Source organism: Tetranychus urticae, chromosome 3 (genome assembly GCF_039701765.1).
Source record: "Tetranychus urticae isolate SD_2017Ah chromosome 3, NJAU_TeUrti_SD_1.0, whole genome shotgun sequence".
NCBI lineage: Eukaryota > Metazoa > Arthropoda > Arachnida > Trombidiformes > Tetranychidae > Tetranychus > Tetranychus urticae.
Window position 1 is genome coordinate 703013 of NC_142960.1, and position 25890 is coordinate 728902.

Consider the following 25890-nt stretch of genomic DNA (forward strand, 5'->3'; position numbering starts at 1 on the left):
TGCTTCTTCCTTTCGTCTGCTTGTTTCAATATTATCACCAACAAGTTGGTGAAACTGGTTCAACTCATCATTATGATTGTTGTTTCTATAAGATAATTAGATGAAAATGTATGATTCCCTATTAAGCAAATAATTTAACTTGATTTGGAGTCATAAAAGTGTCAACTGCAATTGGAAAGACAGCGATGAGTAACATTATGTAATTAACCTTTAAATCAACATTATTTTTCTCTCCACTTTCAAATAACATTTCATCTGTTGATGATTATTATTATCATTATTATTTATTGTTCACTTGCAGCAATAATTTTTGCCTTTCAAACTCCAACTTTGATTATACTTTATAATGTTACCAAGTAAAACGATAAAAGTACACAAATAAACAAATAAAAACGATGAGAGAAGAAAAAATATCAACATTATTTTTCTGTCGTCCAACCATTTATCTGCAAGATTCCCTGTCTATAGAGCATTCTCAGTCTTCTTTCCTGTCTTTCAACCATTTAATATCTCATGTCTCATACAGAAGTTTAGTATTTAGAACTTTCCAAATCTATCAAAATCTCAGTTGCTTCCATGAAAGCTTTTCCGTTATCCGAACATTTCTTTCAGTGTGAATCAATAGACAAGAGATTATCTAAAATTTTTAGAAAATTTCATTTTTCGAATATAATATCATTTTGTAAATTTTTTATTTTAGGAATTCCGCCAGTAGAACATTTCAAATTCTGAAAATCTCGTTCAATGATTTTCCATTTTCCAAAAATTCTTTGCAATGAACATTCTATTGCAAGATATTCTCTACAATTTCGAAAAATATTCAAGTTTCATTTCGAATATTAAAATAAATTTTGGAAAATCTATATCTCAGAAATTCTGTATTCAGAACTATCCTCAACTAACAAAATCTCAGGTGTCTCAAAAAGATTTTTCGCTAAAATCGAAATGAAAAATCAAAATTCTCTTACAAGAGATTCACCAAAATTTTCAAAAAATAGTGAAGAAATTTGATTTTCGAATATTGAAATATATTTGGAGAAATTCTCTATTTTAGAAATTCTGAATTTGGAACATTTCAAGTCTACGAAAATCTCAGTTATTCGCAATAAAAGATTTTTTATGATTTTTTATCGATGAAAGTTCCATAGACAAGAGATTCTCTAAAATTTTGAAAGATTCCATTTTTTGAATATTCAGCTTTCGAAAGCTTTTTATTTTACAAAAAAATGTAGAAAAATTCTGAGCTACGAAAACTTCATCTTGAAAGTGCTTTTGGTTCTTAAAATTGCCTTTTTCCCATTTTATAAAGAATCTCAATTCTTGTGAAATTGCTTGCCTTGAAACCTTCCCAGTGTTGCAAAAGTCGTTTAAGAATCTGTTTCATTGAATAATTGTCATGAAGCAACGATAAGACTTTGTGATAAACTTGAAGGTCAATACTAACCAAGGATTTTGGTTTTTTTTCTGGTCAAATATGATAACCAAGTGTGATATAAGCTTAAATGAGAATGAAATTTATTAGCTGTTAAACGTATCTGTCACTTTGTGATTTCCTGATTTTCCAAGATAATTTCACCTTGACGATGAAAATGTTGATTCTCTTTCTTTCCCTTTAATCCTTTCTCATCCTTTATCTTCATCGTTCCCTCTTCACCAACCTTTCCTCTCTTTATTGGTGTCTTTCCAAGTTGAGGAAACATTTGTCACAGTAAACGTCAAGAAAACTTGGTAAAGTCATGCAAAAGGCTTATTTTCAGCTGAGCTTTACAACCTTCATCATCATCTCTTCCGTTTGTATCAACATGATCTTCATCATCATCTTTTCTCATCTTTTCCAATCTTCCTTCATCTTTCCCTTTACTCCCAAAGATATTGTATAAATAAATTTTACAGTCCAAGTTAATCTGAAAATTATTTGTCAATCAAGTTTCACCCAAACCAAACAAGAGTGTTAATAATGACAAAACATTTTTAAATGTCAATTTACTTGAAATAATTGAACTCAACCTTTCACTGTAACTTCATTTGTTCATCAATTATCGCATTTTCAGTTCACTTTAAACATTGAACATTATTTACTCTTTGACATGAAAGAGACAAAATCAGACTGAAGAGAAAAAAAGCGAATCAAAGTTCCACAATTTAACTGTAATTTATTTGACCAAGAATTAAATTTAATGGTCAACATCCAAAAGTTGATTGTTTATTTTACCATCAAATTGATGACCATGAACATGATAACTCTTTTCCATTGAACACTGAATAACTTTGAAATTAATTTCTCCTTTTCTTTTCCTTCCAACAGAAGAATCAACTTTACTTTCAAATCCTTATTATCCATATAAAAATGGTTCTTCAGTTAACATGGTACATCATATTAATCAACCCGCTGTCTCGGAATTCATTAACCATCAGCATTTTTACGAAAAGATAAGAACTGGTTTCGGAGCTAAAATTGATGGAACCTTAATAACCAATAACTACATTAGCAATGGTCAATTAGTTCGCGCTTTAAATTACCGACAATAAATGGTTGAAGGAACAGCAGCAAACGACAAACTGAAAGACAAAACAATAAGAAAGAAATCGCCTAAATTCGTTACATGAAAACAAAAATTCTTCTATTAACAATTCTTTTGTTTCTTTGTGTTGAAACCCTTTTCCATCCTTTATTTTCCTTGCATCTTCCTTGACCATATTCATATTCACTTTGGTCAACGTTAATGAGCATCTTTGGAAGGCAGAAAAGGCTGGTTTAAGTGAAAAGACAACAAGAAAAAAAAGAGTGAAATTAATCATGAAAATAGTGAACAACAAATTAAAGGTAATTGAAGATGAACACTGAAAGACAAAACCAGGAATGGAATCACAAAAGCCAAACGTAATAATGTTTACGATTAGGAAACAAATTTTAGCTCTTTTAATCAACTCATCAACTTTGCTGTTAATCATTCATCTAATTGTCAAACTTAATTCTTCGCTTTTCTGGTCTCATCTCAATATTTTAATATCGTCCAATCGTTACACAAAAATTCGTTATTCTGGACTTTTCCCTTTTTCCTTCTTTATCTCCAATCTAATTGGTAAATTAATATACAAAATTGACACTTTATTTTAACCCAAAAACCCAATTTAACCCAAACACACATTTAAACTGTTCAACAGTTGATAAGCGTAAAATGCAGACACAAATTGAGAAAGTTTGTCAATTGGAAGAAAAATGTTAGAAAAAAGTTGACAAGAAAACCCAAAAATGAAAAGAATTGAATCAAATTATTGCGAGTTTAATGTTTCAGAGTTTATTCAGTCATTAATGGAATGATGAAGTGTCTTGATACACATTGAATAACCATTTAGATGATGAGATTACAATGTTTAGTCTTGGAGACAACCTGTTGTTGACTTTGCGTCGCCATTTCGGTTAAACATTTACAACAAATTCAATCAACTTGATTCCAAGCCAATCTAATTTAACAGTCTGTTTGTTGATCTTTTCCTTGTTGTCAACCTTTTCTCTTGTTCATCATCTTTTCCTTTATCTTCTTCTTCCTTCTTCTTCCAACCTCAGCTTTTACCTGTTCATTATTCCAGTTGGCTTTTCCCATTCATTTTGATACAATCTTGCTGAATGAAAGGCGTTATAATTGAATAATGGCGATCAACAGTTAAATGTTTAAATTTAAATGAAAACCACTTTCATTTGCCTTCATCTGATTCTTCATTTTCCTTTCATTCTCCATTCTCATGAGAGTTCAGTGTCATCATCAAATTATCATCAAGTGATAACAAGTGATAACAGGTAAACTTCTTGAAGCAAAGTCAATGAAATGGAAGAAATTGTATTAACTTGCTTCATCTTCTTCTTCATCAGCAACAATATTCTCATCCTTCTAACCAACAGAACTTATCCTTCCCTGTTTGGAATCAATCAAGAGAAAGAAGATGATTGGATTGATGAGTTAAAGGTTAATAAAAAAGATGAACGAAGAAGAAGGAAAAGAAAGTGTTTAATTTGGATGATAAAGACGATTGAATATCACCAAGGAATTTGATGAACATGTTGCTGATAATGAAGGTGAAGTTGAAAGGCAGTGACCCTTAAAGGATGATGAATCCTGAAACAGTGAACGCGTTAATATCTGTTTATTGGTTCATAAAAGTAGTCAAAGGCTCTGGAGGACATTTCATGGGATAAATAATCAACATGATAATGGAAATGGAAAGGAGAACAATTTTTATGCAAATTGGTGATAATGTCCAATGAAGAAGATTCATATTGATCATATTGGATGATATTGTGATGATGAATCCAGTGAACATTGAACTGTCTCCTGTTTACTTATGGCTATTGAGATAATAACTTGAGGCTGTCCAAATGATGAACCAATGAATGAAGGAAAAGATGATGATCAAGATGAACAGATCATGAACAGATGAAAGATTAACATCTTTATTGGACGTGGAACCAACTCTGTAAATAATTGATCTGTTGGTAATTTAATTAATCATTTGAGTTGAGATGGAATCAATTTCTTTCATATTCATGGAAACTTTGAGATTGATGATGAAAGAATGAATTTAATAGTGAAAAAAAGGAAACATCATTTCAGGCTAATTTTTCTCTCCAAATTCACATTCTTTTACCATGAAAGGAAAATTTCGTCAACTTTCTTGTTCCATCAAAATTGAATGACGCAAAAGCTCATCATTTAACATGATTAACAATCATCTTTATCATCGCTCTGATTCAACCTTTGGAAAAGTGACTTGAAGTGAAATCTTGAAACATTATTTTACGATTTAAATATTAACTCGACTCTCAATTTGATTCATTTGATTGCTTTTCATCGCTCAATCGGTTAATCATTTTTTTCTCATTGAAAAACTTTCTCAATTTGCTTCAATTTTAATTTACTTTTTTTAAATTTTAAACAAAAGTTGAAAAGCTTCTTCTGAAAGGCTGAATTGAAACAAAAGACAAAAAAAGTTTCAGTCTCTTGAATATCATTAAATATAAATACTAATGTAAAACATTTCATGTGAAAATGTTCAACAACATTCTTAGATATTTCAATGTCAATTAATCCCATTTTTCATTGTTATTCAATCATTTTCTGGTTCTGGTTCTAAACCAGACATTAACCCAGGATTCGTCAAACGAATCTAAAAATAGCCCTTAACACCCGAAACACACCCACGTCCATGCTCACACTTTGCGTACTTTGACACTTTTCAAGCCAAAAGTCGAACCGAAACATTTTCACTCGAGTTCAATAGCTTTGGAAGATTGCAAAATTTTCTCATCAGAATTCAGGTGAATCCAGATTACAATCCAATTAAGAGTTTGATTATGAAAATTGGATTTTCAAGGGAAAATGAAAGCATTTTGTAAATAGAAAGATTATTTTCTTGAGTTTCTTTTCAACGAAATGAAAATCACAAGTTGAAATGATTTCATGATAATCAGAGAATGTTGAAATTGAGCGAGAAACTTTTGACTTTTGATTTCCAAAATTTCGTTGAAACTTTACTTTACCAACAATTGCTTCAACAAGTCAACCCAATGAGCAACAATATCATCAAATGAATCTCAAGTTTTCAGGTGAACTCTCAAGTTGTCAAAGTTTCAGTTTTCTCTCTTTTCTAGCCGAATTATTTACCTTCATTTAACCTTTGGTTTTATTTAGCAATTGAAATGAGAAGAAAGGCCAAAATTTAATTTTATCCATTTTTGCCCTTTTCGCCGAGTTCGATCATTGAAATGAAAAATATCCAAAACTGAATCAGAGACGTTTGAGAAACAGTTTGATACTTGAAACTATTTGTTGGTAAAAATGTAAAGAAAGGTTAAACTGAATGGAGACCAAATTGTCACACTAAATGTCTTTACCAAACAACATTGAAAATGATTGATGATTATTGTTGCTTACCATTTGTCATGCATTTTAAGAGCAACTTTATTCTTCACTGAATATTACCTTTCAAAGTCCTCTGATCAATTCCATCATGAACAATCACCATTCAGATGTTCCCTGTCCATCCAAGTTTCCATCTTTTATGGAACATGAAAAAACACATTTTCCCATTTGCTATTGAAACATGAAATTTCAATGAAACACACTTAAAGATATTTGCTTTGAAACTTCAAAGGTCGACCTGGTTGAAAAGGAAAACAAAAGTACGCAAATTATCCCAAAAAATTGAATTTAATTTGTTAAATCAACTTATCATCATTTCAATGCTAAACTCAAAATCATTAAATTCCAGACCAAAACAAATGAACAGCAATTTTTTGACAAAAATACCAAAAAATTGAAATTAAATTTTTCTTGTTTCTTTCAAATCTCTTTTGCTATGAAAAAAAAACCGTAAAACGGACAAAATTGTTTTTTGCTCAACAATTATGATTATCAAATGTTGAAATGATAATAAGTTGATCATTTTGTGTAAATTGTTTTCGTCTTTTCCTGTTAATTTCAATTTTCCTTTTTTCCCTTCTTCTTCTTCTTTCTTTGCCTGAAAAGAACTGAATAATCCATTACTTAAGAATGATGGATTTAAAACATAATATCTTGTCATTTATCCTCTTCAATCAATTCCTGATTCTCACTGTAACCTGACTTAAGCCTCAAATGCACACACAAATATTAATAAGTGAAAGATAACAATCATGAGAAGAAGAAATGAATGCAGAAAATGAGAACATCTTGAAACATTGACAATGTGATTGTTTGAATCAGAAGATAATCAAGAAATGTTACATGAAAAGCCTGAATTATCTTTATAACTTCAACTAGTCAACAAATATGAAAAGAATAGTGAGAAATTGAATGAAAAAAAATATTAATAATAATTGATCAAAAAATAAGAGTAAAAAATGTAACTTGGAAACTCGAAAGAAATGAAAGAATCACTTCTTTTTTTCGATTGTTTTTTCCTTCTTTTGTAACTGCAATTGTCATTGGAAAAGAGCTTATTTTAATCAACAATTTATATCATCAATGTGACTGTACAAAGAAGATTAAACAATCTGAACGATTGTCATTCGAATGATATTTTTGGCCCAACCTGGAATCGCAACTTTTCTAACTCATTTTGGTCTTCTGGAAACACACAAACAAAAGTTACGTTTTTACCGATACAAATTGTACTTTAATGAATGAATGGAAATGAATTGTCAATCCTTCTTTATCCTTCATTTTAACCCAATTTTGAGTTGAATTTTAGTTTTTCACTGTTTTTAGTATCCAAATGTGTCAATGTTGTGATCAACTCGAAATTGGTTAACTCATTTAATTGATTAGTTTCAAGATTTTTTCAACTTGAAATGAATGTTAAGATTGTGATAATGAAATGAGAAACAACAAACTAAATGTCATTTGAGCATTTGTTTCAGTTAATCTCAATGGAAGGAAACTGTTAAACTCAATTTTCCTCCTTTTTTATTCTTTCCTTTCAATATTAATATACCAATAATTATAATCTATGCTTCTTTCCTTCTACTTCATCATGTTTTCAGTTTGTCATGAAAATTGATTTGAAAAGGTTGAGCAAAAAAAACATTGTTTTTGGCAACAGAAATGAGTTAAATTGTTTCAATCTGGAAATGGTTCACCTTTTTGTGACTTCATTAGACTTCATCAAAATTTGATTTTCATCTCTCATTTTGTATTATTTGCCATTAATTTTATCCTTTTCACACAAACAAAGGATTCTGTTTGTCAATCAAATTTTGAAAAGCCACAAAATTGTGAACAAGTCAGTAATTGTCTGGCAACAGTGTTCATTGAAAGTTGTTTGTCTCGCCTTTAAATGATTTTTATTCAATTTGTTAACAACAATCAAGATTCTCGAGTCAAGAATTTAAATCTTTTTACTTTCATCTTCTTTTTTTCTGAGCAAACAACATGAGAGTAGAAAATCAAAATTAAAATAAAAAGGCAAGAAAACACTTTATTGTGTTTTTTGTTGTGTGTTTGTTTGTGTGTTTGTGTGTGTATTTAAATCCAACCAAAGCTTTTGCTTACACAAACCCAATCAACTTGAAATCCCAATTTACTTTTTTCATTGTAAAACCGAAATCACATTTTCCCTCATTCTTTTTTTTCAATTTAAATGTCCCTTGTAAAGTTATTTGTACCAATCAAGACTTGAGTTAACTTGAAAAAAAGCAAAAATCAAATAGAAAAAATATTTTCAAATTGAAATTGAAAAGAACCAGAAACAACTCCCAGATCGTGACGCCCTCTTCTGGTAGTTAAAGTGACCTGTTATTGGTATAATTGTCTTGACCAGATGAACCAAGAGAGGGCAACACAGTCTATGGATGGTTCTTTGAAAAAACCGTTCGTTTTAATCAAACTTTGGGTTTCGCTTTTTATGGTAATTTTTGTTGCCGGTCGAAGTGCAAATCGAAGGCATTGGTCTTGTTAAAGAAGGACAATTTAAACAATAAAAGGCTTGTGGCTGCAAGTATAAAAACAACCAATCTACTCAGACGGTGTTTGGCTCAAAGCTTTTAAATAACTCTCGTCTCTAAACATTTTCCATGTGATTCTCATCATCTTTTAACTTATTTTACTTTTCTTCACTCTGGTTTAATTTGTTTTCTTTTGTTGTCTTTTTGTTCCTAATTATATTGTGCTAACACACTTCATTTTGTGTATTCAATGTGTTTGTTATCTTAACTGCTCACTTTCTACTTCTGCTTCTTCTAAGAATCACCTCAACATCACCCTCCATCATCTATCAGCTATGAGTCGAAGATTGATGGCAAATTATATAAAAAAGGCGAATTTTCTTGGTTATAAATCAACATCACTCTGATCCAGTTACACGACTGTTATAAATTCAATTTCTGACATTCATACTTAGCTGTGGATCATAGCCAAAACAAACCGTATATCAATTAGCTTACGTGTTGGTGGAATCAAAGAAGAATGATTGGCTTTCTCATTGGAAATTGAAATATAAAAACAAAACAAGATAAATGTTTTTTTTCCTTGGTCTTCATTAAACAATTTAAATTAACCTGTTGATTGTTTCTCCCAATTTGAGGCCAACAAAAAGCGTAACGGTTAATTGTTTATCGTTTCTCTTACCTCTTCTGTTATTGTTCCTGTTTTTGTAACTCCAAGTCAAACATTGTTTTGTTTTTTCTTCCTTTCAATCTTATTCTCTCATTCTCATCATTCTAGAACTAAACAACTCGACCTTTAGATATAATTAAATAAATTGACAACAAAGCAAAATGTTACAAAAAAAAATGAATCATGAAACATTAGTATAAGCAAACAAGAAAACAAACCTCAACCAAACTATTCGAATTGCATTTCTATGTATTAATTTCAAAATTAACCAATAAAATTGATTGTTCAATTAATATTTGCCCTTTTGTTGCACACTTTCAATATGCTATTGTAGACACATTTAGCAATTACAATTTACAGATTCAAATTGCATTCGACCAATTTCATTCAAGATCTGTTGCCTGGAAAAAAAATTATTTGAATAATTCGATGAATTTTTTATGAAACAAAAAATCAAGTCATAAAGTTGTTGCAACATTAATCATTTGATGGATGAACGATTTTAATGTGTTTTATATTTGATTTAATGAGAAGTTGATTGATAGAAATGTAAATAAAATTATTGATTTATCCCAACATTTGACAACAGAATGTCATGTAATTTTGTTTAGCTTCGCTATTTTATCATCATTCAAACATCAATTTGTCATCACAACTCTGAACATGATAAAAGTATTTTTGAATTTTATATTTCATCCTTTTGATTTGATATTATTTTTCATCAAAGTATCGCTCATAACAGTTGAAACCATTTCAACGCAATATCAAAGATAAAGATGATCTCATTTCCAATTCATGAGTTTACTGGTTTATTTATTATTATTGCAACCTTTTCTGAATACACTTTTCTCACTCTCTTTCTCCTGTGTTTACTATTAAATAACATGTATTTCTTGTCACATCAATTTGTCATAAATTGATAGAAATTTAATCTCACAGGATTTCATAGAATCAAAATCCGATTCAATGTTGTTATAAACCAACTCTGTAATCCTATTTTGTCTCATTTAATAGATTGATGGTTTGATTGCTAATTGTTAGGCTCTTCTTTAGATGTTTATTTCAAACCGATTCTGGAGCAATCCCGAATATTATAAACGATTAATGGAATGAGTTGAAACAGGATTTGAGGGCGCAAACTGTAATTTTTCGTCTTTCTTTAATTTCATCGCCGCCGGAAGAAAGTTGAAAACAAGTTAACACACACGTAATCAATTAAGTTTGGTTACATGATCGTTATTGTTGAGGTGAATTCTTTAGAGCATAGATTTGACAGATTATCATTAATTATGATAAAGAGATCAGGTGTGATTACAATTAATCAAACAGTTAAGAAAAGAAAAATTTGTTTCAACCATATTACCACTGATTAGCAATATAAGTAATAATATTTATAAGTATTGTAATTAGACCATTCAAACAGTCGGAAAGAGCAATATGTTTTATATCTTGTTTGGCTTTCTCAGTTTATTGGTATTTTTCCCCTTTTTCAGCTTTTCTTGTTTCCATTTTGAACAACCGTCCATTGGTTATATCATAATATTATATCCTTTTATTCAGTCCCATGTTTTTTGCTTGTACATCTTCCATTGGACTTCTTTTATCGCATAAATTTGTTGATCTGGCAAAAGAAAAATGATAAAAAGAAAGAGGTTCTAAGGCACGACCAAAACTAATTGGAAAACCAAGAGCAATTTGTATCATTTGTAGTTAATTCTTTGACTGTTAAATCATTTTCGACTTGAAATACATTTATGTCCCCTTTCAAGCGTCTTAAGCAAACAAAAGATTGAATTTAGATCTGCTTATGAAGTTTCCAAATCATATAACAAAGACAACAAACCAAGGTTGGAATGCAAAAATTCATAAATGTACTGTTTCGTCTTTAACACGATTGGAGACAGCAAAAACCAGAATGACGATGATTCCTCATTTGGATGCTAATCATTTTCTCGTGAAACAAAAATAAACATTAAATCATCAAGCCAGGTTATTTTTCAACCAAATTTGTATTCATTTTCATCTCATATTTTAAATATGCTTTTAACAGCTCCAAGAGCTCCAGACAAAGTGGGACCTTGCTGTTGAGCTTGAGTCTGCTGCTGCATCTGACCCATTTGATTCATCTGGTTCATTTGATTCATTTGATTCATAGGACCTCCATAATAGCCTTGTTGTCCATACTGTTGCTGTTGTGGCTGTTGGGTTTGCATCGTACCAAAGCGAGGTCCTTGTTTGAATTGTTGTTGTGGTTGTTGCTGCATTTGCTGTTGCATTTGCTGTTGGTGGTGTTGCTGTTGTTGCTGTTGGTACGTTTGTTGAGTGGGCATTTGTTGTTGCATTGGCATTTGTTGCTGATGTTGACCTTGCTGTTGACCAAAAGCATTGAAATTCTGAGGAGCTCCAGCTCTTGGTGTTGTTGCTTCTTCCAGAATCTTTTTCCCACTATTGAATAAACTAGAAAATGGATTCAAACTAGTTGTTTGTTGAGTCTGTGGTTGGTGCTGTTGTTGTTGCATTTGCTGGTTAGTCATTTGCTGTTGACCAACTTGTTGTTGATTCGGTCTCTGTTGGTTCATTCCAAGATCTAAACTGTTCGGCCGATGCTTGTTACCCATCATGCCATATTGTGATTGTGGTTGCATATTCATCGATTGATTACCATACTGTCCTTGAGGTCTCATTCCTTGTCCTTGGGCCATGGAGTTTCCTTGATACATGTTGGATCCATACATGTTAGAACCATATGACTGATTCATAGGACCTTGTTGATACGGTTGAGAGTAACCTTGCATACCAGAGCGTCCTCGCATTTGACCCTAAAAAAAGGATTGGAAAGTAAATAATTGGAGTGAGTTAATATTTTGTCAATAAATAATGAACATCCTGAAAGAGAAACCATTGAATTTCAAAGATTTACAAAGAGAGGATGAAGACAATGACAAGGCAACATTTGAGTGTTAAGGTTGAGAAAGATGCCGTTTGAACAAATCAGTCAAAAACATGCAAAGGGAAGGTAAGCAGAGTATTAAGCAGGTAGGATAATTGGACGAAGAAATGGGTAACTTTGAGCTTTTTGCTGGTGTTACCAGAAAATTGTACAGACTTCAAGATTTATCGAGTTATCTCATTTTAGTTCGTTTTCCTTTTAATCATTCTATCGTTTGAATGATTAATCAAATTAATGAACAGCAAATTTCTAATCAAGTCAATTCTATTCAAGATGTTGATTCAAAGAGAGTGCCACATTTTCCAATATCTCAATTTATCGATCAGCCGAACGAGGGAGATAACTCACATGTCGATCAGTAGACTCGGTTAAAAAATTGGATGGAACTAAACCGCGGACGCCGTTCAATTCTCCCATATAGAAACCATCTTCATCCATTTCACCGTAAACGTAGATCACATCACCAGCATTAAAAGCTAACTCCACCTAAGTAAGCAAGAAGATGTAGAAGGTAAAGAAAAGAAATAAGGCAAATAACAACGAGAGCAAGAAATTGCATACTTAATAGGAATGAAGGTAGCAATAAGAATTATATTGTTAATATAATAATTAATATAAAAAAATACTGAAATACTAAAAATAAAGCTAACCAGAACCTATTAGATGATTGAGATGAAATCAAATGTTTGAAATGTTTGAAATGTTAATGTTAAGGCAAGGGAAATAATTATTTTCAAGTAACTGGCAAAGTCAACTACGGAAAAGCACAGGCAGTAAAAAAAGAACATGTAATTCAAATATATTTGCTATTCTAAAATTTTTAATGGCTTTTGTGCAGTGTTGATTAATGAGAATTGATGAGATGATTAAGGGGTTAAAGCTTGATAAACTATGTTTGGCTAAAAGGCAGGCTGGTAATATCATTTAATTTAATGATGATTGTAAACTAGGCAGGATTCACGGGTTGTTCAAAGATTGCCGTTTTTTGGGCTCCTCAGTTGTTGGAGTTATTGTCTTGTATTAATAGTATCTTAACCACTTTTGATAATTATTTTTGAAAAAGAGAGAAATAAATTGCGAGATCAAAAATCGATAGCACAATTATACCTCTGTGTCAGGATTAGGAGAGAGCTCTTGTGGATCATAGTCATAGAGTGCCGACATCTTTTTTACTGGCAAATGACCCCAAGGATCATTATCATTAGTCCCACGAAGAGGTTGGCCCGTTTCAGGATCACATTGAACTTCAGAAACCATGTTGCAAGGCACATAACCAACTCTATTGTTTAACTCTCCTCGATAAAATCCATCTGGATCTTTTTCACCATAAATCTAAACACCGGGATTGACAAAATATTATTAAAGGTCAAGATGACAATTGATAGTTTAATTCGAAGATTATCTTAAAAGTCATACCTTGATTAGATCACCTTCTCTGAAGGGCAATTCCTCATTAGCTGCATCAGGATTAGGAGACATTGTTAATGGATCGTAGTCGTAAAGAGCAACAAACCATCGGATATCTCGCGGTCCCCGGGCTCGACCATGACCAGTACCAAAATGTGATCTCTCATATTCGCTATACTGACGACTTCGATATGGAGGTTGAGGTGATGGTCCACCATATCTTCCACCTTTACCTCTCATTGTTGCTTCGAATTCTTCTTCTGAATAGCTCTCTATTGGGTTAACACTTTCACTTGGCGTGTCTTTCGTTATCGCTGTGAAAATTGGATAAAAGAAGAAAATGAAATAAATTAAAAGATCTCAATTATCGCACAGATTTATTTAACCGTACCAATGGATGGAATGGTCATTCGGTTAGGATTTGTTTGCATGGTTCCGGAAGTTTGTTGGAAGCCCTGTTGGTGCATTTGCATTGAATGTTGATTCTGTTGAGGGTGAAATTGTTGATGTTGCATTGACATTGGACCAGCTTGACGGTTTGAAAAGTTACCATGTTGCTGTTGATGTTGTAATGACTGTGAATGCATTTGATTTGATGGTTGTTGGTGATATGGATGTTGAATATGATGACCAAGATTAGACTGATGATGCGAGGCATATGACTGTTGATGAGCTGGCAGTGGATAATGATGTTGGTTTGCATGTTGATGTCGCTGTAAGAAAATAAACAAATCAAAATTAGTCAAATTAACTAAAACGAAATCCTCATGGAATAAATCAATTACCATGGGAAGTTGTGTGCGCATAGGAGCTCTATGGTGACCTGGATGAACCTGAATAAAAAACAAATATGTCAATTGGTGTTTACTTTGCAATGGAATGAACCATTTAGAAACGGATATTTTCAAAATCACAAATAACTCTCATTATGTGCAAATAACAAAAGTTCAGACGAAAGTATCGTTTCTTAAACAAACTGTGCAAAATAGTGAGTGATTGTGATGGGGCAACAAGTTAGTGGGTTGGTGTTCAGACAAGTTGAGATTTTAAAAAATCAAGTAATGGTGCAAAAGGAAAAATACGAGGAATTTCAAGTGAAATGACGACATTACATGGTGCGAGACAAACAACCTTTAGATCAAGACACTGGTGAACGGGTTTGACTAAATGTAACACAGAAGTAAATTGTTTGAACAGTACTTCAGGATGAGAATAATGTCAGTTTTTAAATCAATAAAAACCAGAATATTGGTTTGATTATTAGTACATACAGATTAACAAACAAGCAGACAAATACAACAACTATCAATGCAATGTTAGTGGTTAGATCTACCTGATTAGGCGAAGGATCAAAAACTTTGGATCGCCGAGCAACATTGTTCATAAGTTGATTAATCTCAGTTTCCGATTCAGAGTCAGAATGGACTCGTCCCTGATTCGGGGTTTGTGTTGCATGCAGATAATGATTGTAATTCTGTAAGTAGTTTACAAGAAGAATGAATATTTCGACTCTTCTGATTTATCCAATTTTTAGCTTACAAAGATTTGACTAACATTAAATTCAAAAATTCACTTTAAACAATTGAATCTCTCAATTTTAATAATATTGTTATCAACATAACTTATAATCTTCCTACTGAAAACTCTAAAATTTAACTATTGAATTAGACTTGTTGGATTGAATCAAAACGGTAAACAGTTATCCAACTGATTTGGTAAGAATAATTATAAGCTCTATTTTTGATTTCTCAAATGAACCAAATAGTTGTAAGCAAAAAAGTTCAATGTTTGACTGAATTAATATAAAAAAAGTTATTAACTAAGCTATATTGGTTGACAGGAGGCGATGGATAATTATCCACATTTGATTGGTAACATTGTCCATAACATCTTTCAGTCTAAAAAGAGAAGTTGAGAAAATAAAAGTGTAAAAATGAACAGTTCGCTCGAAAACATTAGGTCCAATAAGATCAGTAGACATTTTATATTTTTACAATAATGATTCATCAAGACTGTCTTTCAGCAATTTAAAGGTAAACGATTAGATTCTGAGCTAATATTATTGACGCTTGCGTTTTAATATAAGTCTTATCCGTTATATCAATGATTAATTAGCTTTTGATTTGTTAGTGTTTTGTTGGTCAGGTTAAAGGCATTCAACTAATTATCCAATTATTGGAAAATCTAATTTCTTGACCGATAGTAATTTGGTGTGCAAATTCAGCAAAATTACAAACGTAAATGGTTTAGATACAGAAATAAACCAATGCTACAACTAATAACAGCTACAGTTATAATAATAATGGAAGAGAGCAATAAAGTTTAACAAAAGTTGAACATATCGATTGTGAAGAGGAAGTTTTGCTATTTCTCTACGGGTCGATTGACGGATCCAATCAGGATAAATAATCGTAAAAAATATGTTTGATGTAAATACCTTTCGATGAGCACCGAGTTTAATTAAATCATCAGGAATTTGACAAGGCATTGAATCTTGGGAACAATTTTCTCCTGATTTTGTACGCACAGTAACAGCTTTCTTATGGAAACTCTCGATTTGACCAACATCGAGTAGTGCATGATCCCCTGTAATTAAAAGCAAAATGATTAAAAATTCGGCTCAAGAATTAATTTTCCATTAAATTTCTGTCTATCTTAAAATCTTATGACTTTCATTTCATCATAAGCTTATAAGTCTTGTTATTTAAAACCTAAATAACAGACAAAGGTTAAAAGTCATTTCTCAATCATCAATTGTGTACATCTATTTTTCATGGAAAAATCTTCTGCTCTATATTTACTGATTCAGCTATGCATGAAGCTTCTTTGAGTAGTTAATGAAACATGTAGGATTCAAGTTGAAATATGTGGAGGTTGTCTTGGATAAGTTTAAATAGTTAATGGATAGACAGAATGAAAATAAAGTGTAATACCAGTTGGACTATCGATTTCAGTCAATTTTTTGTGAGCAGCAAAAACAGCATAACCTGTTACTGGACAGCCATTCGAGGTTCCATATTGGTCCAACGTTACTGGAAGCCATGTTACAAGTAAAGTTCCATCTTGAGGTCCCGCTTCTACTTGTACATCCACTGGGGGTTCTGGAAGACCTGTAATACAGAAAATATTGTTAGAGTTGAAACAAGTTTACAGATTGGCAAAAAATGAAATTACTTTTTGGTAAAGTCCGAAAATCAACAAAAGTTGTCAACATCTCGAGTTTTTTGGGATTCTTTTCATCAAATGACATCAGTTTACCAGGTTTGGCACGGACAGAAACACGATAGAGTGTATTAGCAGCCAATCCAGTTATCAAGTGCTTGAAAACCCCCGGACCAACTGTTTTAACTTCCACAGAGTTAACAGCAACTACATGATAAAAGTTACTATTACAGGGTAACCAGCTGATTAAAGATGATTCAGAGGTAATACTGGTAGCTTTTACACAACACGGAGCAAATGGTACATCTAATTAAGATATTAAAAAAATGGTTAAAAATATTGGTTAAGATAGATATTATAATATAATAATATATTAATAGAAAACTAATTAAACTGTTAACATACTTTTGCCAATAATTATAGTACAGGCTGCATCTCTGGAACTTCTTCCTAAATTATTTATGGCTCGAATGCTGATTCGATGTGGCTAAAAAGGTTTTTCATCATTAGTAATAAATATTAATCAATAATAAATCAATATTTTACTACAATTGAATGAACTTACAATTGAGGAGTCAACACCTTCAACTAAGGCTTTAGTTCTTTCGATGCTTGGTAGAGTAACTTTTAGAACACCGTCAACATAAATTTGGTAGCATTCAATAAATGTTGGAGGGCAGTCAGGAGGCAACCAATAAAGAAGAATGCTTTTATGAAATTGGCGCTCTAATATTAGTCTCCTTGGAGGGGGAACTGAAATAAAGGAAAAGATATAAAATTAATCAAAACGATTGTTTCCTCAGAGATTACGAGAGATATACAAAGGAAATAAAGGAAATAATTGATAGGCCATGAGAACAGAAACAATTACCAATATCTCGCGCGGCAGTTGCTTGAGCTCTTTCGGGATCGGATAAATCTTCTTCGTCGATTTCCTGAGATTCAGCCAATTCAATATAATCATTCATTCTATGAAAGTCCTCTGGAAAATGAGTGAAAAATTAAAAGATTAATCAGATGTGGTGATTTTGATTTAAAAACATTGTACCTGGTGCAATCAAATGTTGAAAATTTGTGTGAGCCATGGCATCATTGAGTAGGGTATCGTAAAATTCGGGCGGATAACTAACACTAGATTCATCACCATCCCGATTTTCGTATAATACAGTTGCTTGAAATTCAAATAAATCTTCACCCGTTAATTTTTCGATAAAATTAGACGGAACCAAGCCTTTTCTACCATCTAGAGTTTCTCCTACAAAAAAACCATCATCATCCATATCACCGGCAACTAAAATGAAATCTCCAGCTGCTAGATGTAGTTCTTGTTCGGGGTTTTCATTGGGTGACTGTTTGAATGGATCATAGCTGTACCGAGCAATAAAAACTTTGCATCTTCCACGATTAGGTATCTCAATACTATCAACAATATCCTCGGCTAATCTTAATTCCTGCTCTTTACGAATGTGCTGTAAAATAGTGTTTGGATCATCTTTTCCTGGAAGCATTGTATTTATTGGTAAAGTTAATTTTTTCTCTCGATTAAAATGACTCCGATCTGAAAATAAAGAAGAGCGAATGGAAGAGAAATGGGTAAATATCATATTAGCGATGTGCAGTGCTTAATATTTAAAAAAAATGGCGAAAGTAAACAAAACAGCAGATTTAGAGATGGTAAAGAAATCTTAAAATTTATAATATTAAATCTATTATATGAACCGGTGAATCAGTAGAAAAGCTATTAATCAATCTAGAAAAGTTTAAATGATGAGAAACAAACACCGGCCAGAAGATTGATTAAATTGAAAAAATATACCAACCTGAAAGAAGTTGGGTATGTGAAGTTGAGTGAAATCCTGAAATATTCGAGGTCAGTGCTGGCAATGATGAGGATAACAAGGCAGATGAAGATGAAGTAGTGTTGTTTGAAGAGATTCTTTTAACCTTTTGATCTAACTCAGCCAAAATTTTATTATCTTGTTCCAATTTTTTCATCAGTTTTTCCAATTCCTTACTTGAAATTGAAGGACCTTAAGAGAAAAGATAAAAGGATTGAAATTTTTCCATTAGACTACGTGAAAGGTTAATGATTATTCAATGATAGGTTAAAAACTAACCTCCAGCTCGGGAATCAAATTGAGACTGTCTATCAAAAGATTGGCGATCATTTAGGGCCGGCATAGATGAAGATAAAGCGGCAGTAGTAGTTGACCCAATGGAAGATGTTGATGAAGTAACTTGTGAAGTACTAGTTAACGGTGTAACTGTGGTCGGCGCCATGGATGAGGAGGTTTCGGTATCCAAGGCTGAGGATGTTGATGGTGTGGTGGTTGAGGCCATATTGCTCGATGTATTTATTCGTTCAACTTCCAATTCTTCCAGTTCTCGAAGTGCTTTATCATCTTCTTCCAGCTTTCTCATTAATTTATCTACATCGAAAGAAGATGGAAGCGAACCTGAGCCTGAAAAACATATGTACAGCAAACAAATTTACATGAGAATTTCGGACAAAACATTTAGCTGGTGATGCTATATATATCTTAACAATTAAGTAAATGTTATTATTGTTAATATCATTTTAATATTATTATTGACCTCAATACAGTTCTAACATTATCTCTATTCTCATTGATTATTTATGGGATGAGATGAGGCCTTATTAGTTGATGACTTTTCAAACCATACGAAAAAAGCAAAAGGAATAAAAAGAAAGGTAGATTAAAGCTAAAGGAAGAGGAAAGGGAAAGGGAAAAGGAAAAGACTAAAAGCAAATTAGATTGCGATTCAAGGCATGATCACTGGAATGTAAATAATTATATCATAATCTCTGGATATTATGGTTATTAGTTTTAATTTCATTTCAATACAGAAAAATGATTGATGCCAATCAACGCTTTTTACTCAAGATCAAACCCTTTACCAGAACTGTTGTGACTGCTGAGAAGGCAAGAACTAGTGGTGAATAGATGTATGAAAGTGATCATGATAAAATCACTTTACTATTCGAACAGAGATGAATATGAGCTTCACTGAACATAAACAATGAGGCTTTTAACATGGGTCAAGCTTTTGTAAAGAGATTTATAAAACTGACCTTTGATAAATGTAGTTGAGTCAAATGTTTAGGACAAAACTGATTACTACAAGTGGTCAACAATTTTAAGATTATTGATTAATAATTGATTGGTTAAGAGGCAATAAAATTGAATATTGTTGGCGGGATTAAATAGTGTACATGTAAATGGATATAAAACATGCTCGGTCGAATGGGATTAAAAGTCATAAGAGATGAGATAATGAAAATGAAAATGACTTACCTTTTCTATCACATTTATCATGTCTACCAATATCAATTGAATTTGATCTAAAGGATACCCTAGGATTGGATGAAGATGCAGATGAGGATAATGATCTAGTGGAATCGTATGATTTTTTCATTCCAGTTGAAGATGAAGAGTAACAATCTAATGATGAGGAAGCCATTGGTAAAGTGAAGTGTCCAGTTATCCGTTATGGAGGCAGCTTTTGGTATCTTCTGCTTAACTGGTTACCCCGAGTTGAACATATTTTTGTTTACAGGTTTATGTTACACTTGGTTTTTATAAAAAAAGGGAGAGAGTTAATTGTTATATTAACTGTTAACAGCTATCCTAATTAATTTAACCATTGTTGGTTCCTTCTGACAATTTGATGGTAGTAAAAAGACTCTCACGCAGATCCCAGAATGTGAGCATGTATTATGTTATTAGTTCGAGAGAAAAAGATAAAAGCAAAGAGGTGTATAGAAAGGGGAATAAAAGGCAGGACAAGAAGCTAAAAAATATTAAAGAGAGAGTTGGTAGAGAGAAGATCAGTCATCATTTCTTCGTTTCTTTATTTTTCATAATAAATGTTATAAATCAGTTTCTTCAAACAGAATGAACTTGGGTTAACTTAAAAAAAAGAGTCATATTTTTTCGGGCTCTTGGGTAGAAGTTAATCGTTTTCAGATTATTGGTATAAGGTTAAATAATGGTAATTTTGGAATGAAAAGGAGAAGAATCTGAGTGGAAGATGAACTGAACTAAACATTCTGTGAGCTTAACATAACTTTCATCAGTCACACCTCATAACATCAACCAACTTTCAAGCAACATTCAACTAACAACATTTCATTTTAAGTCGCCTAATATAATCGATCGAAGGAAAAGCTGGAAAGAATTTTTCAGGGCAAACTCATTGCTAACATGGAGTCTCTCTTTCTATTTAATATTCCTTAGAGTACATATAATCTTTCTTCTCTTCTCCCTGTTATTTCCTCTCTCACCCACTCACTCCTACTCTCTGTGTGTATTTGTCTTGTAAGCTATTTACCTTTTAACCTGATTGACTGACTGACAAAAATCATTCTGGTTTTTCTCATACCTTCCCTGGTTGTTTCCAGAAAGTAAGGTTTAAGCTACTTCAATTAGTCATGAACCTGAAAACAAATTCAAACTATAGTCAACAGTAAAGTATTAACCTGTTACAGTTGGTATCTCATCTTTTCATTTCATTTTATATTAAAAACCAATTATTCTGGAAATCTTACAAATACAAAAAACATCAATTCTCCCACAAAATCTAGAATTAATTTAGTCAAACAGATTTTTGTTTTTTTTCAATTTCTCAGTTCAACATATTAAATTTATTTACTATCCTCTTTTGTTTGTTTCATTTGTACAGTTGAAATTATCATTGTTCTCCACGCTTTATGTTTTTAACTGGTATTGTTATTACAAATAATTATGTTGATAAGTTCAAGTAAATGAACTTAACCGAAGAAACCATTTGATGCAACTCAATCCTTCTTGATCTTTTGAATAAATTCGAGTACAACAGAATACTTCCAATTATCCTAGAAATTTAACACCACCATTATCGTCTAAACTTATTATTGTGGCTTTTCCTTGCTTTTCTAACACTTGGAGACTTTTTTTGAGCACTTCATAATCAAGTCCATGGAATGGCTCTTTTACCGTTTCATCACCTGAAACAATCTCGTAAAGAGTACAAACATTATTGATGTAACCAACATTGTATACCCAATGGTAGATTAGATTTGCCCATGCTTCCGGAGTATTCCAATAGATGAAAACACTGGATTTATTTTTATCTGACCAATCGGCAACACCTTTTTCCTTCATGTTTTCAAAAATAGTGATCAAACCATCCAAAGTTAAACCTCTAGAAATGGATGCATTTTGAAAGGGTGGTTCTGTTAAGGCCTTTTTAAGATCAATCTTGAAGATACGATTATTTTTACAATGATTGAGAATCAGAGAAGACCATGCTTCTAGTTGAGCTTTCCTAGTCTCTAAATTTGGTTGAATGGTAAAAAACGGAGGAAAATTATACTGCCAGTAATCGGATAGAACAGGATCTGGCATTTTCAATTGAAGTGAGAAGCCAATTTCAAGAATAAACTGAAATAAAAAAAATAGAAATTAGAATGACATAAGAATTTGAAAATAAAAATTAAAAAATATCAAACCTTAAAAAGATGTGTACACACAGTAAGACCAAACAGTTGATATTGGCTGCAGCAGAATATTAACAAATGGCGGATAAATTAAATTATTTTGTCCACGGAGAGATTTAAATTTGGCGTGAATGTTGGGGTGAATATTTAACAGTACAAGGGTTAACTAAATAATAATAATGCTAGAAGAAACAAAGGTAATCCAATGGAGAATCGAGAATTAAATAATAATGTCTTCTGGCTTTGTATCTTGAATCTTGGCAATACGTTCCTTCCTTACTGTAAGAACGCCAGCAAATGTGAAGACACAGTCGAAAAAAGCAACGCCACTGAAAAGGATCAAACCAGTGAGGGCCACTTTATGCATTTTGTCATAAGTTGTCCGAGAAAATAGACTCATAATTAACAAGAAAATTACTCACAACAATATGAACAATAATAGAGAATCAAACGTGGAAAAATGACAAAAACAAAAGCAAGCGAAGAGAAGAAATCAGCTGACTGAGGTTCTCATAGCAAGTCTTGAGGATGTTTTGAAAGTTATCTTCAAAGTTATCTACCATTCAAATTTTCGTTCTTGTTATTTTTCTGTAAAATTCAAATTAATTTGCTTTTGGACTTTTCTGTTCTTGATTTTTTTAAATTATTCCTTTGTTTTTATTTCATTTGACTCCTTTATGATCAACAGCGTAAATGGCATTTAAGTTTGAATCAGATACTTATCATTGGCAATCAAATTTGATCAGCGGTAAAGGTGAGTGACTGACTTTAATTTGTCAAAATTCATGCGATGTCAATAAAATTGATTAAATCTTGAGATTTTAAATTCCTATTTTTCTCTCCTTTCTCTAAATTCAAAGGCGATCAAAATTTTGGTTTAGTTATCTTGAATCATGCTTTGGACGATCTCGATTCAAATCAGCTCGATAATTTCAACAATCTTTGGCAATCAGGTATTTCTCTGAATAAGATTTTCCAACCGCTCAAAACTAATTATTCTAATTTTTAAATCAATATTTTCTCAATTTTCTAGCTAAACTCAAATTATCTGTTGATGGTGGAACCAATTCGTTAATTAATTTAGGACCAACATATGTTCCTGATTTGATTACTGGTGATTTCGATTCAATAAAAGAGTCAACTACTAATTATTTTAAAAAACTGGTAAGCGGCTAGGAAACCGATCGAATAGCACTGAAGTTATTTATTTAGAAAATTTTTAGGCACAATGGATAATTTATTGGATTAACATCACATATTGACTTTTTTCTCAAGGGAGTGGAAATAATTGAAACACCAGATCAGAATTACACCGATTTCATGAAAGCATTGTTTGTATTGGATGAAAAACACATGCGAAATCAGCTTAATTACATTGTAGTTTTATGGCAAGTTAATCATCGTTTGGATCAATCTTTCAGCAACATTTCTACTCTGCATAAGTGGTCCGAAGAAAAATCAGATTGTCCAATATTTTACCTCGATTTGAAGGGTTCACTATCGTGGTTAATGAAAAAGGTAATTCACAATTTACCTGTGCAATCCACCTAAAGATATGAGAGATTCAATTTAAAAAATAACATAATTTTAATATATTTATCATTTCTAGGGGCGCCATGAAATTGTGAGCAATTCACAACCGAAATGGCTTTCAATTGTACCTTTTGATGGACCTGCTACTATTACCTCCAGTGGACTGTTGTATAATATGAACAAGATGACTCTTTCGTTTAGTTCAATTCTCAGCACCTCCAACCAATTCGCTAAGTCAGATGAAAAAGCCATTTTAGAAGTTGAAGATAATCCCGTTTTATGGTCACAGCATTATTGCCCAACGTAATTCCATTTACAGGCTATATTAGTCCAAGAAAACGGAGCTTTGATGAACAGGAACTTTCAGAATTTTTGTTACAAAATTTTAACTCAACCCAGTGATGTTATTATACTTTTATAAGTTGAATCATGTATATTCAGTTAATCTGGCGCATTTGTCACTTCCTTTTTCTTTACAATTTTCAAGATGAGCAATTCGAGAACCAAATTGAATAGCTCGCTTCCAATATCCAGAAACTTTTATTAAACCTAATTTTTTAGCAGCCAAACGGAGTAACAGCTTTTCACCTTTACCTCTCTCTAATTTAAGATTTGCTTTCTTCCAGGTAGGTAAAGAGTTGAGAAAATTGATAACATTTTCATCAAGATATGGAAATCTTGCCTCTCTTCCATGATCACTAACAATTCTGTCATCTCTGCCTAGATTTCTCTTCGATATTCTTGTCAATTCATGCTTAATCTCTTCAGTTAACCCATTCCATCCTTTTGATTGAAAAACTGCTCGATGGCGTGAATAGCCAGCAAACTGTTCATCAGCTCCCATTCCTAGAAGGACAATTCTTGCCGGACTTTTGTACGTTTGTGATTCCAAGATCCCTTCTCCTCTAGCAGCAAACCAAACAGCACAAGCAATACTGTCATCTAAAACTGTGTTCAACGGTTTAACAAGATACTTAATATGTTCATCTCTTAATGTTCTGAGAGTTTCTAAAGTAACATCAACTTGCACAAAATTCCATTTTCTTTCTGGTCTAATCACTTTGATCTCTTCGAATGCTTCAAATCCAGTCAAGCGATCTTGAGCTTGTGAAGAAAATGCAACATTTATTAGGTCAATTGATTGCTGTTGAGGTACATATTTGTCACTAAGGAGAGCAATAACTGATGAATCCAAGCCGCCAGAAAAAAGTACTGCTACAGATGAATGATTACATATTTTTGTGGCATTGTCGACACATATTTGACACAACTGATTGAATTTGATTATGCGAGACTTAATTGAATTAGAAAGTGTTTGAATTAAATCGTCAATTAAATTGTCTTCAATATAAATTTCGTTTTGTGATTCCTCCAAACTAAGAATATTTAAAGATGTATTTATTGGTGAACTTAAGGCTGAGCTATTATTAATAATCGTACCAACAGCATCTCTGTTCCATTCAGTTAGTTGAAGAGTGGGAACTTTCTCATTAAAATCCAGTCTAAAAATGCCACTTGCAGGAACTTCTTCCCAATCATTGAGACCAGGAGGACAAACTGAAGATAAACTCAATGAAAAAGGTTCAGCAACTTTTTTCCAACACAAACTTCGTCTTCCAATGAAATCCCGTCCAAAATATATGCTTTTTTCGTGTTCATTCCAATACACAAACGTAAATGGACCTCTAATATTACTAATTACTTCATAAACTGATTTACCGAGTTTTTGACACTCATTCAATTGATTGAACAAGTACAATGTATCAGATTCATCTTCATTGTCAATTCCACAATTGAATATTTCGCCATTCCAGAGTAAAGTATTATTATTGCAATCAGTGATGGGTTGTTTAACAATTTCGTTGCCACGTAAATGCAAGACGCTACCAATGAATTTCAACATGAAATCGTGCTTGAGAAAAGTCAACTCTTCTAGAGCATCTGGACCACGTCTTTTTAAGAAATTATTCAATTTCGATAAAACTTCGGGTGAATAGCAATCGGCATCTTGGTCAGTTTGCTGACAAGAAAAAAATATACCACACATAATTGAATTCGGATTTCCGTAGTTTTTGTTTACTTGTTAGATGATAGAACAAAGAGTAAACAAGGAAGAGACTGCGAATCGCAGTCTGCAGGTAAAGGCTATTTTTACAATGAAAAAGTACAAATAGCGGTTTCCTAGTCTGCGTTGAAAACAAATCCACCATGCAAAACATGTGTTAAATTATCGATATATTGCTGGTAAA

General features: G+C 32.2%; 5 protein-coding genes across 10 annotated transcripts in view; 2 read left to right on the forward strand and 3 right to left on the reverse strand.

The window, feature by feature from the left end:
- The window catches only part of LOC107369186 (uncharacterized), a 58886-nt gene extending 49504 nt beyond the window's left edge, over window positions 1–9382 (forward strand). The window contains exons 4-5 of one of the 2 annotated variants that reach the window (XR_016200322.1): window positions 2306–3799; window positions 3872–9382. Coding sequence is in view for 1 of the 2 variants with exons in the window: in XM_015937113.3 (XP_015792599.1) it covers window positions 2306–2529 (224 nt within the window). In the remaining variant the exon portion in view is untranslated. Of the gene's footprint in view, window positions 1–2305 lie in introns of both variants that reach the window. The other variant, XM_015937113.3, reaches the window with a different exon arrangement.
- An 832-nt stretch (window positions 9383–10214) lies between these two features.
- On the reverse strand, window positions 10215–20737 carry LOC107369155 (RIMS-binding protein 2-like). Of its 5 annotated transcripts, XM_015937079.3 has the most exons (18): window positions 19926–20736; window positions 18726–19070; window positions 18429–18638; window positions 17657–18166; window positions 17480–17590; window positions 17174–17361; window positions 17014–17095; window positions 16621–16914; window positions 16380–16556; window positions 15884–16032; window positions 15267–15344; window positions 14780–14920; window positions 14232–14279; window positions 13838–14159; window positions 13456–13760; window positions 13147–13371; window positions 12388–12525; window positions 10215–11908 (listed from the first exon to the last, which is right to left on the reverse strand). In XM_015937079.3, the coding sequence occupies exons 1-18, from the start codon at window positions 20089–20091 to the stop codon at window positions 11114–11116; spliced, it is 4284 nt and encodes a 1427-aa protein (XP_015792565.1). In that variant the 5' UTR covers window positions 20092–20736; the 3' UTR covers window positions 10215–11113. The 5 variants fall into 5 exon arrangements, with proteins under 5 accessions (XP_015792565.1, XP_015792566.1, XP_015792567.1 ...); XM_015937080.3 differs by lacking the exon at window positions 12388–12525 and having other exon boundaries at window positions 19926–20737; XM_015937081.3 differs by lacking the exon at window positions 14780–14920 and having other exon boundaries at window positions 19926–20660.
- A 497-nt stretch (window positions 20738–21234) lies between these two features.
- Window positions 21235–25862, reverse strand: LOC107369143 (vacuolar protein sorting 25). The gene is made up of 3 exons (XM_015937065.3): window positions 23770–25862; window positions 22121–23655; window positions 21235–22052 (listed from the first exon to the last, which is right to left on the reverse strand). Exon 1 carries the CDS (start codon window positions 25686–25688, stop codon window positions 24069–24071), a length of 1620 nt encoding a protein of 539 aa, XP_015792551.2. The 5' UTR covers window positions 25689–25862; the 3' UTR covers window positions 21235–22052; window positions 22121–23655; window positions 23770–24068.
- Window positions 21480–22508, reverse strand: Vps25 (vacuolar protein sorting 25). Its single transcript, XM_089268728.1, has 2 exons — window positions 22389–22508; window positions 21480–22052 (listed from the first exon to the last, which is right to left on the reverse strand). The coding sequence occupies exons 1-2, from the start codon at window positions 22506–22508 to the stop codon at window positions 21480–21482; spliced, it is 693 nt and encodes a 230-aa protein (XP_089124854.1).
- LOC107369141 (thiamine pyrophosphokinase 1) lies at window positions 22667–24210 on the forward strand. The gene is made up of 5 exons (XM_015937063.3): window positions 22667–22862; window positions 22969–23061; window positions 23142–23272; window positions 23384–23626; window positions 23718–24210. The coding sequence occupies exons 1-5, from the start codon at window positions 22802–22804 to the stop codon at window positions 23946–23948; spliced, it is 759 nt and encodes a 252-aa protein (XP_015792549.2). The 5' UTR covers window positions 22667–22801; the 3' UTR covers window positions 23949–24210.
- Window positions 25863–25890: the final 28 nt, after the last annotated feature.